The 21735-nt window shown below is 36.4% G+C and overlaps 1 protein-coding gene across 8 annotated transcripts in view; it reads left to right on the plus strand.

The window, feature by feature from the left end:
- Window positions 1–16516, plus strand: part of TRMT9B (tRNA methyltransferase 9B (putative)) — a 105600-nt gene extending 89084 nt beyond the window's left edge. For all 8 annotated transcript variants that reach the window (XM_052682397.1, XM_052682398.1, XM_052682400.1 and 5 more), the window contains 3 exons: window positions 8795–8949; window positions 11821–11994; window positions 14875–16516. In XM_052682397.1, coding sequence (XP_052538357.1) covers window positions 8796–8949; window positions 11821–11994; window positions 14875–15911 — 1365 coding nt within the window. In that variant the 5' untranslated portion in view covers window position 8795 and the 3' untranslated portion in view covers window positions 15912–16516. The remainder of the gene's footprint in view (window positions 1–8794; window positions 8950–11820; window positions 11995–14874) is intronic.
- Window positions 16517–21735: the final 5219 nt, after the last annotated feature.

The following is a 21735-nucleotide window of genomic DNA, read 5'->3' on the forward strand; positions in this document are numbered from 1 at the left end:
GTGGGTATTCTGCCATCCATTCTGGATGGATGACCCAGAAGAATAATATGGGATGGCACAAACAGCATGAGGCTCAGTTCTGCAGAAAGTTATTTGCACATTCTTACCTTCAGCCATTGTTAATAACATACCTGAGGTCAGAGAGATGACTGTGGTGCACAAAGTTAAGCAGTTATCTGTGTCTTTGTAGTACCAGGGTCTGTGTTGGCATGTTTATAGCTTATAAACTGAAGCTACTATAGCTACTAGTAGTTACAGAATAATCCCATGTGGCAGAAAACCATGGCTGGAGGTCTGCATGGCTCCCTGATTTGTAGAGATTTAAGACATTGAAAAAATACTTGTGACTTTTATATGCTTACCTAGTTAATTTTAATCATTCTTTTAAAATGAAAAATGAACTTCTTTTGTTTAAAAATACTTAGGAGTGAAGACACTAGCTTTTCATAAAACTTATGTATGTGCCTTCATAAGAGGAGACAAAAGTATTAAGTGAATTACTGGGAGAAAAGAAGTCTAATTATTGAAAAACTGAGTAAATATTCATGTCATAGCTAGGCCTTATGTAACTGACTGAAATGAATGGACAGAATCCTGCATGTTTGGTTTTTTTTTCCTGGAAAACTTCAGACATAATTTATTTGGGCCAGGCATTGTACATTTTGGTTTGTGCTTTGTTCCTGAAAAGTATTTATTTTTGAATATTTGTATATTAATATACACATGTAGTCATTTCAGAAAAATAATTTATTTGAAGACTGAAGTTCTTATAAGAAAATATTTCTAATGGTGTTACACTGTTTTTTGTAGATATTAACTCTTGTTCTCCACCATAGAATAGTTTCCTAAGAAAATATTTTAAAAAAATCATTTGCATCTATAAAGACAATGGTATTCAAATATTTTCCTAATGGAAAACTTTACAGTGTGTGTAGGCAATTGCAGCTCCCTCAGGGTCACCACAGCATTTCCTTTCCTTGCTGAATAAGAAAAAATTCTCAGTGTAAAGGCCTTTCCTTGCATTCGAATAGTAGGCTTAGAAACACCAAGGTAAAGCAGTACCATTACAACATAAAGCCTTTAAAATGGAAAAATACTGCAGAAGAAACTCTGCGGAGCTATGAAAAGGAAGGCTCTTGTCTAGGGAATTTGGTGGTGGGACGCTAAGCCTTCAAACTGCCCAGCCCACCATGGCTATTAGTGGAAGAGCCCGTGTCTGCAACAGTGCGCAGGCACATTGTGGGAGGGTGCACAAAGCAATCATCAGTTGGATTTTTGAGCATTATGGTAAAAAAAAAAAGAAGTGTGGTGCTGTCTTTGCTCTCATTCTGATGGTCATGAACTAGGAATAACTTAACAACTAAAACTCTTTCTGCCACAAGACCTGTTCTTTTGAAGCTTTATTTAGACAGTATAGTGAACACTGAATGCATGTATGTGGTGAATATGAACATTTAAAAATATGAAATCATATTTTCAGCTGTAATAAACTAGCAATTATCAGGAGTAGTTTATACAAAAAATATTGAAAGAATCCACATAGCAATTCTGTATTTACTGTAATTGATTATGCAATATTTTATGTTTAATTTTAGGATCAAAGGTAACCATTACTGGCCTTAGCTGGGGATCCAGTTTGGCAGTGTGCTGCTTATCTTTCTGTCACTAAGATATTAAGATTCAGCAAAAGATGTATCTCCAAGTAACTGAATGTCTTACTTAAATTGGTTTGTAAAATTGTTTTAATTTGGGAGGATTTGTATGTAGCACCAAGAACAATTTAAATACCAACAGTGATGAGCATTATGAATGGGAGAAAAAGGACAATTATATTGAATAAATTAAAACTAATCTATCTGGAAATAGTACTCTAAATACCAACCCAAATCCCGTGGAAGCATAAGGAATTTAAAAAGCTATAATTCTAGAACTATAGGATGACATTAGGGAATCTACTGTTATAAATATAGCTTGGCATGAAGAATAGGGACAAATGGATAGGAGGAGACAGAGGATAACAACAGTACTCATAAAAGACCACCGAGATTGATTCATCACAAAGGGTGAAAAGTATTAAATATTTGACACTTGTTTAATTGCTGGTAAATAAGGGACAGAAGACAAGATAATTTTAGAAATACACGAGGTGTTACACTGACCAAGAAGAAAATTTAACTACACTTAGAAGCTTGTAAGTAGTGTAGTACAAGGACCTTGAGATATTGATGCAGAGCTCTTAAAAAACAAACAAACCACCTGTAACTGTAGCTGTTCTCAAGGGGAAATTAATTCATCATCTTCAGTAATTTAGCTTCAAAATTAACCTCCATGTTAAAGAGCAGTAAATACATGTGAAACATACTTTCAGCTTTTAATTATTGTTTTTTTTTTTTTTGTTTGTTTGTTTCTATATCAGTTAACTGAAATCTTGCTTATAAAGTGAAAAATTCAAGTTTTATTCTTACACTCATAGACAGACTCACAAATCTTAATGTTGGGGCATCTATGTGTCTCCTCCAAAGCTGCATCTACTACATCAATATGTTTCCTGACAGATGTCTGGGTAACTTATATTTTTCAGAATTTGTTGATGGACCCACTTACTCCAGAATAACTTTCAGTGCTTTTTTATCCTTCTCATTGCTTTTTAAATGTCTCTATTGTATCTTCCTTGCTGTAGATTAAGGCTACTATTTTTTGTCTGCTCTTTGCTGTGGAAAACAGCTTTTTTTTTTTACTGCTTTCCTAGTCCTTTCTTATTGATGAATCAGTATGAAAAGGCTAAGGAGCAATAGAAGATTTGCCTAGAAAAGCCCACTGGCACCTAGCTTTTGCAACCTATGTGCTTTGCAGTTCATTAATGTAAACAGTGATCAACAGACTTAACAAGTGTGGATCATGCAGATTATTGTATTAGTTATTTGTAAAAAATGTTCTTTGGTCCATAGTATTTGTGACTACAGGAGAGATAGCTGATGTACTTCTGTTTCATAGCTAATAGTGGACAGAGATACATCCATAGGCAAAGAAAGCTTGCAAGGAGATTGGCACTCATCCTCACAGTAAAATAGTACAGGCTTGGTACAGCATACACTCTTCTGCACAATTACAATTCTGTGAACTGAAAATGATTCCAAGATTCACTTTCCAAGCTACAATTCTTTTATCAGCTGTTTTCCCTCCAATTTAACCCTTTTCTTCATACTATTCTCATTACTTTGATCTGTGGCTGTTGAAAAGCTGGATTGACATAGGCAAGAGGGACTATGCTCTCCAGATGGGGAGCATGTTGTGTATTGACGTGCCCTGGAAGGTCTGCAAGTCTAGCATCAGGGATTTCTGACTTTTTGAGAACTTTGTAGGAAGGTACCTTCTTTGCCTGGAGATGGGTTGTGTATTTTCCTGCAGTAGGAGAGATGAACTGGCATTTAATAGAACTTCTACATGGTTATGCACCTTCTTTCACTGTTATAAATAGCAAAGGATTTGTGTTTGTGCATTCTGTCTTTGCTGTATGTTACCTATCTACAGAACAGCATTTGTACTTAAAATAAATCTGCTTGCAATACAACCTTTCAGCTGTCTACATTATGACCCTAGATGCAAAAGTGCAAGGTAAATATTAAATGATTGACTCGTCAAAGAATAGGATGTGAACAGTACTAGTTGTTGACTGGAGAATAAAACTAACAGAAAATAAATGTGATGGTGAATGGTTGCCACTTGAAATAATGGGAATTTGAGTCATAAACTTTATGGTTAGTTCAGGGCCTTGAAAGAACAGTCTCTCTGCTTTCAGTCTTCCATGAGAGCAAGATTCTATTTATCAGTTAAAAAAAAATAATATGATTGTAGTGATTTTATTTCAATTAATAAAGTTATTTTAAATTTCTAGCTTCACACTGAACATTTTGAGTAACAGTGATTCTAAACTTGTCTCAAATCTTTGTTTTTCACTTCAGTTTGCCAAATTTTACTGGAATAATGCTACTGAATCAGGAGTTCAGTTCAGTAAGGTTTTAAACACACTGCATGGCCTTCCTCTTGCTCTGATTTCACACTGTGCATTTTCATGGAATTGTTGCTGTTCATGCGTGGGTGAACTTAATTACCAGAGTTGTTAGCCTTAAGAAAACTGTCTTCTCCTGTAACCTTTTGCTTAACATGGATTGCATCTCGTTTAACAATTCACAGTAGGATTCCTTTTATTCTGTTTCATTATCCTTTATTTACTTGTAAGCCTGTTTTATATAATGATTCATATCTAAAATCACACTCGTATTTGTCGCCTTTATTAATGAAATAAAACACTGTAAATCAGAATGGACATTATTACTGTGCTTTACAGAATGAGTCTTAAGCGTGGGCAAAGCTCTGACAAAGAAAACTGGTCAGGTTTTGAGAAGAAGTGTTATGATGTTTTGCAGTTGCTTCTTACCATTGGCTGTGCATGTAGCTTTTCCACCGCTACATATTTTTGAATGAAAAGACTGGTAAGTTGTAAGCAACTTACTTGGTGGTTAACTGGAAGCACTGCTCACCATTATAGACAGTTCTCCCTGTCCTGTAGGTGGGGGGACAGAATCAGTAGGACTTTCTCACTCTTTATCCAGTTAGTATTGGCTATAGCTGCTCTTGTTATTGCTGGAGAGCAGAGTAGTTGGGAAATAGATCTGCCCTTGTGGCTATATTGTTCTATATTTAAAGTTATTTAAATTATTACATCCATAGCTGCAGTTGCATGCGTAACCAAGATTTGTGTTGCTGTAGCAACATGAAGAGACAACTGTGCTGAATTTCACAGATCTTTGAAGTAGGAGGTCTCATAATCCAAAATGGGATTGAGAATTCCCATCAGTGTGTGAAGAGCTTAGATAAGAGAAGCCCTCATTAAGAGACGAAATATTTCATATCTGACACTCAGACTGAATTGAATAAGTTCCTGCTGTTCATCAAAGGGATAGAGAAAACAGGCAGCTACAAGAGAGAGAAGTAAGGGAAAGCCTGTGGATCAAATTAATCAAGAGCAATTGATTTGAAGTGAAATAGAAGGGATGCAGGATTTGATGTCTAGCATGAAAATCACAGGATGTTTCCTAGAGGCCACTGACAAGAAGTTTGTGGCACGTTCTGGATATTGTGACTGGCCTGGCCAAAGAGGCAGTCACAGGGAGAACTGAGCATGAGCCAGTTGAAGACTTCAAGTGTTATGCATCAATTTTAAACAGTGGTGGTGAAATAACATGTGGGAAGGTAGACAGAGGATGATGTGAAAATCTTTGGCTTAAATGGAACTTGAAGTGAATGGCGGAGTTTTTGTACTGAACACTACTGCCTGCATTTTAATGTTAGGGCACCCCTTTTGTTTGAGGGGCAACAGCTGTTTTGACCTCTTGAGGCAAAGGTATTTAATACAATTAGCCAAATCACTTCCAAATTCCCTCACCCCCAAAAAAAAAGAAAAAAAAAAAAGGCTAGGAAAAGAAAATCCTGACTTTTTAAAATGTTGTAAACTGGGATTATTAATTTTCTCTGTTTTCATTTCAAGGTCATGTAGTTAAATGCTTCAGCAGTGATAGAATAAGTCCAAGCAACATGACTTTCCTTAAAGGCATACCCTTGAAAAGTCAATTGTTTAAACAGTTTCAAAATGTTAATGGGAAAGGAAGAAAGTAGATTCCCTTGGACTCAGAAAACTTTTAGAGAGATGTGTAGCTATAAAATATATATGGAATGTTAGTACAATTATTTCTACACCCTGTGAAGCTGTCATTTTTAGGTGTTTTTTTTTGTTTGTTTTTTGTTTTTTTTTTTTTAGCTTATTTTGCTTTTACTTGTTTTAATAAAGAAAAACAAACCAGCTCTGTAGGACAGTCAAAGAACCTGTTTAATTTCTGTCATTTTTATTCATATGCCACAGTTTCATGTGATGGACTGATGATCCATTTCCCCACAAGATCAACAAGGACTACACTGCAGCTTCCATCTATTATTTTCATTTCATAGATCATGCACAACAAGGGCCTGTTGTAGTCTTGTGAGTGAACATAGATGAACCAGGAGGCACTGGCAGAGGAGAAAATCCTACTCTTCATCTGTTATGCAAACAGTTTGTTGGAGTCCCATGTTTCTAGAGCTGCCTCCATATTTTGGGGACTTCCTGCAGTCACTAAGCAACTGGCTGCCAGTTCGTAGTGCCCTTCATGCTCTTGCACCTGGTCTCTGCAAGAGCTCTTTGGCAACTGTATGAGCTACCACACAAGAAAATAAAGAATTGAGGGTGAGGAAAGCGTACACATTAATCGCCACCTTCTGCTCTTCTTTTCTCTGGCTAATTGGATAGCTTCCATGTAACCTGAGCAGAGCAGATGCTGAAGCAGTGGGATTTCTGGAAATCTTACATTTTCATTACCTCCTATGCAAAACAGATGTTCCCATCATCCTGGAAGTCACAAGATAGGATTTGGATGAACTGAACATTTTCTACGGTTTAGGTGCAGCAGAGACTTTGTCTGATATTTTTAAGGCAAAAGAGTTGCAATGATTGGTTTTGTTTACAAAGAAAAATTGAGGTACTGTCTCTGGCTTGCATAATTAGATAGTTCTAAGCTTTACGTCTTCACTGACATCAGGCTTGTGTAGTACTGATACAGCTGTAGGTCAAGTCTGTCTCCACAGGTTTCTTGCCTTCTGTAAACAGTGAAATGAAGAGGTTTGTTGCTAGGGCGTTTCCCTGCCGTGCTGCAAAATGAAGCCTGACAGAGTTAAGGGCTTTGACTGGAAAGTCAAACTGGCAAGTCTGATTTCATCATGTGACTTAATTGCCTGCAAAATATGTATAATCAGCAGGAACGGAAGTCATAATAAAATGGTACATGAAATTATTTGCATTTTGGTAGAATACTGTTATTCCAACATTATAGCCAAGTCGTTATCTTGATAGTGTTTATAAAATGTATCCAAAAATAATAACCTCTAAAATAGTTCTGGTACTCTCCCACATGTCCAGTATAGAAGAGTCAGTAGCAGCCTCAGTGAATGAGAAAGTTAAGGCAAAAATGTAATGGGCTTGTGATTCAGTAAAGAACAAAGCTGATTTTCAGCCTATATTTAGATTAAATAAAGACATTTCATGAAAAATGTAGTAGAATATTGCATCAATAGGGAACTTCTTAACATCTTCTGTGTCATGTCCAAGTTGGCTTTTGTGTTTAACAAATTAATTTGTGTTAACCAAATTAAGCTTCGGTTCAGGAAGCTATTTCTGTAGTTGCCATAAACTGAAATTTCTGTAGCAGTTGGAAATCACTATGAATTGTTGAAAATATTCTCCATCTCTTTTTTTTTTTTTTTTTTTTAAAGAACTGCAAAGATTGAGCAAACAACTTCAAGTAGAAAGACAAAAACACTTGTAAACACTGAACCACAATAGTAACCAAACATGAAACAGAAACTAGAACAAGAAACATACAAAATGACAAAAGAAGATAAATAATTGTTAGTCTTTGGAATTTCTACGTATAAATAGAAGATTTCTGGGCAACTGAGCGACAAAATAGAGTATGTTTCAAGGTAGAGAAGAAAGATAATTGCAAACATGAAACACGATCTGCTCTATTTAAGAGTCAAATAAGAAAAAAAAAAAAGAAAGGGCTTTAGATTTTGAGGAGTAATTATTTGAAATTGCTGCAACTAACCCATTCTATTTGACAACATAGCTTGAAATAGAACTCTGAGAAAAATTCTGAGTTACTTCTGTCATGTGATATCATTTCAAGTCTGTATTTCCAATAGTATCTGCTTTTCTTGTTCAGTCTGTTATAGTTTTATGCTCCTCAGGGTAACACTGAAGTTTTGGCTACTGGGAATTTATTTGCTAGTCTGTTACTGATTTTTTCTCACATGTATTTATATATACGTATATAAAAACAAACACATATATATTTAGCTAGTAAAACCTCAGCTAATGTATCATAAAAGAAAACTGTAGATCAGGCCAGAAAAAAGAAAATAGGTGTTGTAAAGACATTGGCATAAATGTTTTGAAGAGAACTATTAAATAGGTATGATCTATAGGTACAGTCTGAATAGACCACTGGGACAATTTGGTCTGACATAGCAGAGCACATAAAACCAGCAAGATGGATAAATACTATTCTTATAAGTGTTCACATACACTTAATGTAAAGCACATAAATACTTTCTTTGTGGTCACTGGAATTAATTCCCATTTTAAAAATTAAGAAGATAGTGTTTGTACGATAGGCGTTTTGAATGAAATGAAAATGGTTAAGCAAAGGTAGAGAAATCCTGATTTTTTTTTTCCCTGTGTAAGTCTCAGCCATTTCATCACTGAAGCCAAAGTCTATGGACCCTCTTTCAGGGTCCAGGCTATATTTGAAAAACACCATAATAAGAGCTTGCCTATCTACTTGCTGGAGAGTCTATTCTTAACTTCCTGGTTCTCTTCTCCTGCTGAATACATGCTCTGTTTTGGCAGCAGATAAGCCTTTACTGCACTGGTCAAATTACTGAAGAATATGCATATTGTTGAACAATACATGTGACTATATAATGCTTCTGAAGGAAGATGATAAATTCAAAATTTTTCTTAAAGTTTCTGGAAAAAAACCAGATCCCTTGGTTAAAAAACGTATTATAAATATGATGGCTATTAGATGCTTGCAATGATTTTATAAAAATAAGCTTACAAGTTCAGGAATTATACATGTCTATAAAATATAGTCTACAACAGTTCATGCGTCATTGCATATAATCTTCATTATGTTTTCAGGATGGAACATGAGGCTACCCAGCTAGAAAAGCAGCATGTGCATAGTGTGTATGAAAATACAGCTGCCTACTTTAATGATCTGCAGAGCAAAGCATGGCCTCGTGTGAGAAACTTTCTGTTGGAGCAAAAGCCTGGCAGTCTCGTTGCTGACATAGGTAAGCCATTCCCTGGGACAGCATGAAATATTGTTCATAAACTTTAGCAGTTTATACAGTAATCACATATATTTGCTGGAGAAAAAAACTTTTAAATTTATTCAGAGATTGCTTTAAAAATTTTTTAAAACCGTATTAGATGCCATATGCCATTTACTTTATTTCTTTGATGGTGTACAAGGCAGCAAGTAAGTACAGTTTTTACCTTATTTTGATGGACCTAAGCTTGAATCTACCGGTTTCCTCACTTACTGGTCAGTCACTTCCCTTTTTTTATTATTATTATTATTTTTTAATTGTATCAATATAGCTCAATTATTTCGTGTTTCAGTTTCTTTCATACTCGTTGTTTAAATACTGCTGGTCTGCAATTTGTTACTTTTCATTTGTTCCAAAACTCCTCCTATCATGGCTTCATATTTATATTTTGACATGTTCATTGTTAAAAAACAACAGCTACAAAAAGTCATGAGAATCCCCCTATGCTCCTAAATATGGATATTGAAATCTCAATTCTCTACTATGTCCTTGTCTCTCTTACTTGTTTAGTTTGTATCTTCATTTTCTGTTGCACTTACAGATATTGTAAGGTTTACCAGGTCCTCAAGTTTGCTTTGTGTTTGTGTTATAAATTCAGTCCTATACACCACATCACTGCAAACTAGTTGCTTCTTTGCATCATTGGATTTTTCTCATTTCTTAGACTGTAAAATGCATTTACACTGCATGATGCAATAATTGTACAAAATAAATTCTATATCTGCCTGATCCTGTCAGAGAAAAATATCTTTGAAGATTTTGTCAACCACAATCAAAAGATCAGTTCTGCAACTTGAGTCAAGTTTTTGAGTCAAGCAGTACTCAAAAAAAAAAAAAAAAAAAAAAAAAAAAAAAAAAAAAGCTAGGCTTGTAACATTTTGGATATGTATGTTTTATACATATGTATATTTTATACATCTGCACCATTTTCACTGATCATCTCAGGAAATATCCTATGGCATCCACGCATTTGACAGTTGGCTAAACATGATATTTCTTAGTCAAAATTTTTTGTCATGTCAATAAAAGCCACTGAAACCTTTGCTGAAGTTCTTTGAGGCTTTATCAGCAAGTGTCACAACTGCAGCTGAAACCTTAAGATCACCCTATTACAGTTTCAGCTGAAATAATTTAAATGCAGGTGAAGCATCTGGTCAGAAGGCAAATGCTTACAGTTGCCAATAGAAGTATTCCCATCAAGGCACACAAGGTACCTCCTCTTAAGGGATTTAATAAGACCTATGGGAATCTGACAGCAGTGTTTATTTTTAGCATGCATTTTGAGAGGAGGGCTATACAGTAGCACCAACATTTTCAAAATAAGGTGTTCAACTGATAATTTTTTTTTCTGTTTAGCACCACCTTTTATTAAAATATTTTTGTTTGCCATGAAGAATGATAACAGTAGCAGAATGAAATAACATTTTGTATAATTGCCTTATTATTGTTCATTCATCAGAATAAATGGCAACAGCGTGGATGTTGTTAACAGCTTCATGAAGGAATCCACCCTCCTGATGACTCATTTAAAAGTGAATCTCCTGCAAATGTAGATTTTGAGAGTACTGGCAGTGTTACCACTCTATGGCTTCATTCCAGAGCAGACCTTGTACTTCAGAAACTGTGATTAGAAAGCATTCCACCAAAAAACATGTATGTGACAACTGAATCTTCGAAATGAATACAAATTTGACTTAACGTGTTCCTTCTACAAAAACGCTTGATTTTGCTCTTTTTGGGATGGAAGCATTGTGCTCTTCTCCAGCAGTTTCTGTGCTGTCTCTCCAGATAATGGTGCACATTAACATCAATGACAGCAGCAGTGCTGCAAGAAGCAGTGACGTTTCTAAAGATAGCTCCAGGCCTTTAAATTGAATTACCAGTACAGAGATAGGTCTCTTTGCCAAGCTGCTACCCTGTTGCTTGGCTGTCAACTTCCAGAAATTATTTTTCACTACTGACCTGTAACTGCAGTGAATGTTTTCTAATCTAATTTCGAAAAATGCCTGTTATGCATATGATAGTGGAGAACACTCTGAAAAATTTCAACTTAGTATAGCACAGTCTTTTAGTTGACACACTTGTATGTGGAAAATATTCTAGGACTGTTCATTACATTTACATTTATTACCAATACAACAGAACAAAGACAGAAAGAACATGCCCTCAGCTTGTCAAGAATTGTTAAGAATCAAGTATTGTCAAGACTTTATCTCAAGTTGACATGCTCTTCCCTGCCTTGTGCCAGTTATGCATGCCTTGTGCCATGGTTTCAGACTTCTTGCAAACAAATCCTTTCTTCTGCCATGCAGTCAGAGACCTTTCTGGCTGAGTCTGGGCCAATGAGTTCCTCCTTTTGCCTGGCTCCCTTTGAGTGAGACGTGCTGGAGAGGTACTGGGTGGGATTTAGCAGAGTGTATGGAAGTATTTGGCAGAGAGATTTATTGTAGGTCACTGAAAAGACATTGCTCTGAGATACGCAGCAGTGGCTGCAGAGGACTGCTCATTCCTCCTCTCACCTGCACATAGCTGTACTCTCCAGGCATGCATTGCCTCATGTAGCGTAGTATAGCACAGGGCTATGTAATGAGTATTTTTATTTGTGATACTTGTACTGTTACATTCCTAATGATGTGAACAAATAATTTCAAACAGTCCAAATGAATCTTGCAGGAGTTAAGCTAGTAGTAGCAAACACACATTTTCAGGATATCTTAGAACAGAAGATAAAACAGAGAAGAAAACTCACCCCCAGCCTCACTCCCCATTATTTTCACTGTTCTGGGAGGAACAGACAGCTTCTGATCTACTAAAGAGTATTCTTTTCTTTAGGTTGTGGAACTGGAAAATATCTCAGTGTCAACAGTCAGGTGTACAATCTTGGCTGTGATTACTGTGGACCATTGGTAGAAATCGCAAGGAAGAGAGGTGAAGAAGTTCTGGTTTGTGACAACCTTAACCTTCCCTTTAGGGACCAGTGCTTCAATGCAGTCATTTCCATTGGAGGTAAGACAGCATACAGTCATTCTGTCTCACTGCAAATACATATTTCTTTTGGTCATTTTCTTTCCAAGTGTCTTTACTTCAGTTAAATGTCTTTTCATAAAGTTCCCTAAGAATCACAGCATGTATCACTGAAATAAATGTAGTAAAAGTTAAACAAAGTTTGGTCCATTAGAAAGATGTGCTGTTGACCAGGGAAATATGTAAATCATTTTTTTTAATATTCGGTCTTGGTGACTCTGAAGAAAAGATTTCCTTCAATCATGCACTTTAAGCAAGTGAAAAATAATATAGAATCATAGAATGAATCATACAATGGCTTGGATTGGAAGAACCTTTATGATCATCTAGTTCCAACACCCCTGCTATAGGCAGGGACACCTCACTCTAGATCAGGTTGCTCGAAGCCCCAGTTTTCCTGCAGGTACCCTTGAGGTACTGGAAGGCAACATATAAACATGGCTATTTGTAGTTTAAATACATTACATGGTCAAGATACACTTTTGTTTCTTCCTTAAGATCCATTTTAACTGGCAAACACATTGAAATGGAAAAAAACTTGTAAGAAAGCAAGAACTTGAAACTTATATTAACTACTATGTATTAGGAATACAGATTTCTCTTTGAATAGACACAAAATTAAAATTCAGAACTATTCAAACACCTGTTATCTGAAGAATCTTAACATCTTATCTCCTCTGACTGCTATTTTTGGAAATGTTGCTTGTAATTTGAGAAACAAATCCTGGAAAAGGGTGGATGAAGAGGAATAGTCAGAGTACCCAGTTACAGTCTAGGTTTTTCAGTTCAGTGCTAGCTTGAACTTCCTTCAGGCTGTTTCGCAGCATGAGCAAAAATATAAAATGGGAAAATTATTATTGGTATAATCAACAGTACTTGGTCTATTACTGAAAAGTATTTTAAAATATATAGTATGTGTAAGCATGACATTTTAAAGGGAAGAAACTTTGACCAATATATGACTGATATTTATTTGGTTTTGTATTAACTATTCAGTACAGTTGTCAGGTCTATCCAAATATCAGGTCTTGTGGCATAATTTCAAGCTGTCAGATCAGCTGACTTTGTAGGGTAGCCTATCTATTTAATATTTATACCAGTAAAAGGCCTGACAATATTAAAAGTTCATGTGGTATTTTTGTACTTTCAGCAGTAATGGATTTTAATCCCTCCTGAACAGAGACATGATATGTCTGTGTTCACCTAATTATAAATAGTTTTTTTTATCCCATTCCAGATAATGGCAAATATTTGTGTGCAGAATCAAATACTCTACTTCGCTTTGCTGGAATTCTCCTCTTTATAGGATTTCTATTTCTGCAGAACTACCAGAATGATTATGTAATTCTAACCACAAAGAATATTTAATCTGTTGAATGAATTGCTTAGATAGAGCTTGCTGATTAGCCCTTTATTCTGGTGAACTAAGCTCACATGCTTATGGCTGTCAGTTTGATGCCATTTTACATGAGGTTCAGTGGTGATGTATAACTTAACCTCCATTATGAGAGAAAATATCAGTTTCTTTCTCCCCATCTTATTTAATAGTGTTCTTTTTTTTTTTCCAGTTAGGAGGAGCTGGAAAAAAACATTGACCATATGGAAAACTCTTCTCAGAGTTTTCTGTCAGATGCTTCTGAGGGCCTAGTTAATATCAACTGCCAAGAAAGTTTTCTTTGGCCTATGGTAAAAAAAGTTCATTTTTCCCCTTGGTAACGTAATCATCGTTTAGAATTAAATCAGGGCTATCTGGACACAGTTTTCATAACTGCAACATTGAAATAATCTTTCTACAAGAATTGGCTGTGTCAAGCAGCACACAATCTAATTTTTCTGAAGATATGAAAATGACTTAAGCTGAGAACATACATATTTTGATATATGGGTAGATTGAATGGTTGTGTGAAGTAGCTGCTTACAGGCCCATCTGAACTGAACTGTGGAATCAGTCCATATGTCATTGATTTGAATCACATATCGCAATCTGATGATATAAAGAAAAACCTCACCAACACGACTGATCTCAGTCCAAGTTAATGTTTTTGGGCGTTTATAGAGCTGACTTAGCTATTCTCTGGCTCACCTTCAGGTGAGCCGGAATCTATAAACAACGCAGAAATCTTGAAACACAGTTCATTTCATGTTATAGTGAAATTTGGAAATTATCCTGGAAAGAAAATTCAACCATAGTGATGAGAAGTTTTATTTTGACTTTGATTTTTTTTTTTTCAATACCTTTCTAAGGAGTGAAAATGGAGACTGAGACAGTTCTCATCTTTCTTCCTCCAAAATAAACATTCAAAAAGGAAATACTTTGTTACAGAATTAATGCACTGGAAAATATTTCTGTTTAATTTTTCTGACTAGCTCTCTTGAAAGCACACTGACGTGAAAAACTTTTTCTTTTCACCAATATTACTTTTCGCTGTATTTGTTTCATGATAGAAAGAATTTGTGTTTCCTATTAAGATAAATCTCAAGTGTGTCCCAAACCCTAAAGCTGAACTTAATATTACTTAGCTGAACCAATGGCCAGGTATTTTAGTGAAAGCTAGTCATACTGTTTTTTTTTATGGGTGATGCAGAGAAACAGAAACTCTGTCTTATGTTCCTGACTTATCTCAAAACTCTATTTTGTGTTCGGATGAATGTCCTCCTTTGTGATTTGCCTATTTTTATCCATTGAATGTGAACATAAAAGAGGTAAACTTGTGCTGCAGTACCAATAAATTCTGCAGCATTGCTGACTTGCATGAGTGATGATTGTGATATGGCAACAAAAATGATTTAACACATAGAACAAGTTGAAAAAGAAAATGTTCTTACTCATATTCAATACATAATGTCTTTCCTTTTTCATAGTGATCCATCATTTCTCAACTAAACAAAGAAGAATCAAAGCAATAAAGGAAATGGCGAGAGTACTGATGCCTGGGGGCCAGATGATGGTTTATGTTTGGGCTATGGAACAAAAGAATCGCCACTTTGAGAAACAAGATGTATTTGTTCCCTGGAACAAGGCCTTGTGCTCTCGGCATTTTTCAGAATCGAATCAATCTGGAGATAAGGGAGAGTTTGTGCATGCAGTAAAAAGCCAAGATATATACCCTGCAGAGGTAGTGAGCTCTGATTACAGCTACCAAACCAATCTACAACCAGAAACTGATTCAAAACATCCCCACAGTACGGACCATTGCTTATCCAGAGCCTGCTGCATGAAAATTTCTGAAGAGGAAAATAGATTTTACAGTGCTCTTGGAAGATCTTTCCGCTCATGGTTTTTCTCCAGATCCCTTGATGAATCAGCCCTCAGAAAGCAAACTGAAAAGTTGAAGCCTCTGAAGAATGAAGGAGAATGGACAAACAGTACCGTGCCTATTCAGCAGTCACGACACTGCAGTTTGGATTTAGGTCATCATAGAGCACTGCTAAAAGAACAATGTGTAGATGATGATGATGTGTTTGTAGAAAGCTCACCTGTCAAAAAACTGCCATGGTCACAAGCCATACATGCACTGAAGGATTTGAGTTTAAATGGAGGACACCAAAGTGCAGCTCGGAGCAAAGATGAAGAAGCTACATTTATAAATGGCCCAGTGGAAGAAAAGGACCACAGCTGCAGCTGTAATAAAGATGATGCTGTTAAGTCTAATGCCAGCAAGTTTTTCAAAAGAACTTCAACAACTGACTCCACTGACTCTGCTTTGGATTCAGCAGTGTCTGTTGGGGACCAAAGTGATGACACACTGGATACAAAAGCCTTCATGCGCTATTATCATGTTTTTCGGGAAGGGGAGCTTTGCTCTCTGATAGAAGAGAATGTGCCTGAGCTTCTGATACTTTCTTCCTGCTATGACCATGGAAACTGGTGCATTATTGCAGAGAAAAGAGGACAATAGCTGTAAACAGGACAAAACAGTGTAGTGACTGAGGATTTTAAGCTGCTCCTTGTGTTCCTGTGACTGTACAGTGTGACGTGGAATTTCAATCCCTTGTAGTCATGTGCCATTCATTCCCGAGTTTATTACATATGTAAATATTTAATGCAAAGCCTGTATATAGGAATGTAAGTGGCAAACTATGTTTTGTTAAACTTTTATGGAGTTAAAAATGAAGAGTTTTATATTGCTTTTAGCAAACAATTGTGTTTTTAAATATACTTTTCTATTGAAAAATAAAACTTTTTTATAAGACAAGGAAAGGATCAGGACATCTTTTATGAGAAATATAATCTCAGTAGTACATTCAGGTTTTGTTCTTGAAAATGCTGAAAGTAGATTATTCCCTGTTCTTGAAATCATATGAATAGAGACAGACACATTTTGAAAAACACTTGAGTATATGCTGCTTGAGTGCATGCTGCAGAACTGGGAGCAAGCATGGTCCTATTGCTACATAGTTTGGAGTAGAGTTGTTAGTGGGCAATACTATGTACAGAACAAGCTCGGCAGCTTCTGTCATTTGTGACTGATATTTCAGAATAAATGGCAGAATGAATTTTGAACAGCAGTTTGGATTTTTGTTTTGAAAATAATTTAATTTGTGCCTCAGTCGTAAGTTTGGTTCTGCATGTTGGCTCTCACTAATTTCCTGTGCTGCAGGTTTTCACTGGTTTTATGTATATACAAGTCAGAGGGATTAGTGAGAGTATCAGTACTAGGTAAACGTTACCAAATCTCAAATATTTGAGCTGCATATCTCTATTTTATAAACTTGAGTAGCTAAGATAAATAACACTTGGTATAATTAATAAGATCTCAGTGCACATCCAGTCAGCTCTCATATTAACTCTTGTCATTCACTTATATGAGAATATATACTAAATGGTGTGTTAAACAATGTAGATAGGAAGAGGATACAAGTCAAATTTTGTATCTAAAATACAACTTTTCCAGTCCATGTTAAGTAAGTAGATGAGTTTTGGATTGGATGTTGACTTGGATGGATTTTGAACTGGGCGGATTTTGAGTTGATCAATAGAAATCCCTGGTGGTACCCTGGTGGTCCCTGGCTATTTTTAGGTGTAGCTGCCCAGGACTAATTACTGCATGGTAATGTATTTTATATATATCTATTTACTGAAGTAATACCTGTAGAAGAATCATCTTTGTCTTCCTCTTAGTTTAGGATCCTCGTACTTTATATTTCCCAGGTCTGTAACAAGTGCCAGAGGCAAATCCCTTACATTCCCTACTGCCTTTTGAAAATAAAAACTATCCATCTGAAATTTCTGAAACATTATTCCACTGTGTCTGAGCCTTACCTCCATGCATAGGCAATATTCCCTATGTGACTGGGTCCAGCTGCTCTCTGCTCAGGGGCTGCTCCAACTGCATCTTCCATCTCCAGTTTCTGAAGCACAGTGCATAGAAGCCAATAGTGGTAAATTTTAAAGTCGATGGGGGATCATGATCAGCTCCACACCTCATCTGCAGTGTAGTCATGTCTGACCAGAAAGGCTTACCTCATTTCCTGAGAATTTCTGGAGAAGCCTGTAGAGTTAGAACCAAACTCAGTTTCTTCCAGACAAATATGTTAGGGTATATTCACCACCCTTAGAATTTGGGCCCTGTGTAGGAATGAGATTGTTTATCTATCATCCTATATCCAGTCTTGAAAATGTGTTCCTAAAGTCCAGCCTGCAGCAACTCCATTGTGCATACATTAAAATATTCATTAACAGGACGAATCTCTTGAAAACTTTATAACAAATAATGAAAAAAAATAAATCCATTTTCTCACTCATGCTCAGTCTACAGGATCTGGTTGCTGTAAGGTTAAAGGCAAATATGTTGTATTCTTGTCTGACTTAGAGGCAAAATTGTCACCTTGGTTTTGCCAGTATCAAATTTGGTACTGACCTCAGTACATCTGCTCATAAGGGGCACATGGAGATGTCTTGATTGCGCAAGAAAACATGCCCTGTTTTTAACAATTTAATTTACTGGAATCGTTGTTCTGAACTGGATGAACAAATGCTGCTACTGTGTTAACTCTTACTAACCGTAATCAGAAGGCACAACTGTGATAAAATGGATGCAATTGAACAGATCTATTTCTGAAGGATTAATACAATTGTTTGATAAATGGCATTTTGTCTTTTTATTTTTTTAACACAAAGAATATTTCCATTAGAAGTGCAGAAAAATCTTTTTTTTCTGCTAATGGTGACTAATTTATCTTCTTCCAAACTCGTGCAGGAACTTGAAAGCACAGGTGAGGTATGAAAGCTGTAAGTAAGCCAACAAATCTTTTTCTGGCACATATTTATATATGAGTTACTTATGTGTGCGCTATGAAATCATGCTGAATGGAGAGCTGTGTATTCCACACCAACAGAACTTTTTAAGCAAACTACCTTGATAGACTATGAAGAGAGATGTTGGCTCTAAGCCTGTAACATTCCTTCTATATCAAGCTGCATTCGTGCCTCTGTGGGGCTCTGTTGGTGTTGACATTGTGCTGAACCCACTGGCCTACCTTTTTCCTTGCTCAGCTTTTTGACAGGAGTTGTGGCTATTTTAGCACTCCATGAAAATGAAGTGTGTCAATGTTAAATACATACAGTTTTGTATCTATCCTGTGCATTCAGCATTTTCTATTCTTATAATATTTTAATTCTGGCAGCTATCCATGATTTTGTCTTCCATTCTGCTGATCACAGCCATGCTTAGGTACTGCTCTGTAATCAGTTCTTTGTCTGTACGTAGAATCTATTATCTAGTATTTGACAGAAAATAAATCTTACTTGGATAAAATATGATTTCATACAGAACTTCTGTGCTTTAGGATTAGTTAATAAATACATTAGCCACTGGAAACTGAGTATGGGTAAGTTCTTGATGAGTGTTTTTGAGAAGACTTTTAGTGCTATTTGCTCAGTGAGACCACATAGCACAATGCAGAGCAGGTGAGCAGCCTGATTTTCTATGAAGCCAGAAAGTCTATCTTTACTTTAGACTTGCTATCAATGTGTTCATTTGAACTAGGTAAATAAAGGTGATGACAAGTGATTTTCAACCACATCAGTACTATGTGTCATGCTGATGATAGGAAAGGGTGTAGCTGGTGGTCCAGCAGGATTATCTGCTACTCAGCTTCATTTCTGGGCCCCTTCTGGATTATTTACTATGCTCCAGGACTGAATGAAATTTGATGCAGAGTTGAGAAGAGCTAAGGATAAATAGCAAAGATAGGAAGTATACAGGGAAATGAAGGGGAATTGCAAAGGTGAGAGCAATCACAGCAGAGAAAGCAGAGAAAGCACAGTTGGCTCTGCTGATATTTATAATTTCCAGAGGATCTAATTGATGTTGTCCTGCTCTCTTCATTGCACATGCAGAGGGAGGAATGCACTTTTTTAAGTTTGTACTTTCCTGTGCACTTCCAAGGCCTAGGCATATACACATGAAGATTGATAGGATTAACAATTTTTCCTTCCTTTTTACTTCATTGTAGCTTGTTGTGTTTTGATTCCTTTTATTCTTGTTGAGTACTTCAGTTTATCCTGGTCAACATGACCTTACACAGAGGAGCTTCCTCTTTTACCAGTACAGTGAAACTGGTACAAGGTTTGCTTGTAGAAAGGATTGTGGGAACAGATTAAAAGAGTATTAAGGCACAAAAAAGGTGCATATTTTCAGCTGTGAAGAGATACTATTTCTTGCTCTTACTTTCTGTATATTTACAGAATGTTATCCAGAGTGGAGAAAACACTGCTCTGAGACTCTCCCTTTGTGCAATGTGTATGAGTGTGCTGTAGAAAACTATACCAAACATGTGGGCATCTTGGATACTTGGTTTTTGAAATGTGCTATGAATGAATGTGGGGCTGTTCAGCTGGAGAAGAGAAGGCACCAGGGAGATCTGATAGAGGTCTTTCAATATCTTAAGGGGGACAGTAAGAAAGAAGGGGACAGACTCCTCAGCAGGGTCTATTGTGATAGGACAAGGGGAAATGGTTTCAAACTGAAAGAGGGAAAATTTAGAATGGATATAAGGAAGAAGTTTTTTCAATCAGGGTGGCGAAGCACTGAAACAGGCTGCCTACAGAGGTGGTGGATGTCCCATCCCTGAAAACATCCAAGGTCAGGCTGGACTGGGCTCTGAGCAACCTGTTCTAGCTGCAGGTGTCCCTGTTCATTGCAGGGCAGTTGTACTAGATGACCTTTAAGGGCCTTTTTCAACTCAAAAGATTCTATGATGATTCTACAATGAATTTCTAGATGCTTGGTTTGCTACTACAGTTGTAAATATATTTAGCATTTTGCATTCAGATGCAAATGATTGTGCAGCCCCCCCTTGGCAGAATAATTATGAAAGACTCCATTACTCCTAATAATTTTATTTCCATTTCTTTCTAACTTCATTCATTTTCTTCTTTCTGAGCATTTCCTTCTGTGTATTTCTCATTGTTTACCCTTTAACTTGCATTTATCATGACACTTTCAGGGTATTCCATACTTCTACCTCTAACAGTTGAAGATAAAACTGAGACAGTAACTTCTTAAGTCCTGAAAGCAGTATAGCAAACCTTACTGCAATGACTAACTTACAGAATTAAGGACATTTAACATCTGCAGTAGTGCAACAAATAATGGTATCACCTATACATCAGTCTCTCTCTTCGTTTTTTTTTTTTTTGTCAGTTGTTTTTTATTCATCATTGTCTATTTTTGGGTGCTTTTTGAGCCCATTAGGTTATTCTCATGTCTTCCTAGAGCTTGGCATCTCTGAAGACAGCAGGTGTCTACAATACTGCTGTGTCAATTCTAGGCAAACCAGCAGCACCTGCACCCATCCTGGCTGTCTCCTTTAAACTCATCAGCTCTCCTACAGAGAAAGGTTATCTTAAATCAAAGTCAAATAATCTGATGAAACAACAGCAAAGCTAGTAGGAGGGACCTCAGCAGTTATGATCAAACTGAACTAGAAACACTGAAGAAAAAACGGGTAAGGAGGACTCCTGACTTTAGAAATATTTTTAGATATAATTTCTTTGCCCTATTTGTCTTTGTTGATGGGATGCAATGCTCAGTTTTGCAAACCAGTTGGTAGATGGATAAGGAGCATGAGAATAGTGAGATGGTGTTAGGTTGCCCTCTTCTGTCACAATGAAGTATGTTGATTTCTGTACAACATTGGCTGCTTTTTACTGTTTATTTAATATCTGAAATGCTATTTTCTAAATGAAGGAAAGAATGCTCCGTGACTCTTAATTACTTTGAATTTTTCATGAGTAAAAGAAAGAAGTAAGAAGGGACAGAAGCAAGCAGATACTTCCTATCTAGCTGAAAACATCACCTTGATATCAATATGCTAAAAAAGTATATGTGTGCAGTCAGGTTAAAAACTGATGTCTCCCGTAAGATAACAAGTCTCCCATTCATGGGAGTCTTTACAGTAAAGCAGCAGCAAGTCTTTTCTGTGTCTCTTCCCACATCTTTATGGAAGAGACTATACCATGTCAGAACTACAGGGAACACAATGAGCCATTACTGGTCTGTTTCCTTACCATAATGCTGACAGGAACAGACAGATTTAATTATGAACATCTGGGGAGGGCAAATCAATGTTTCCTCTGAAAGGAGGAGTTAGCCTCCTGATCAAAACAAATGCTTTACTGCAGAAAAAGTACAGTTTTTCAATATGGCATTAAACTTTTCTATTTAGAAGGCAAAGCAGAGTGTTTTCTGAATCACTGGTCAAAATCACTTTCCAGCA

This window comes from Tympanuchus pallidicinctus, unplaced genomic scaffold (genome assembly GCF_026119805.1).
Source record: "Tympanuchus pallidicinctus isolate F22 unplaced genomic scaffold, pur_lepc_1.0 scaffold2, whole genome shotgun sequence".
NCBI classification, from domain to species: Eukaryota; Metazoa; Chordata; class Aves; order Galliformes; family Phasianidae; genus Tympanuchus; species Tympanuchus pallidicinctus.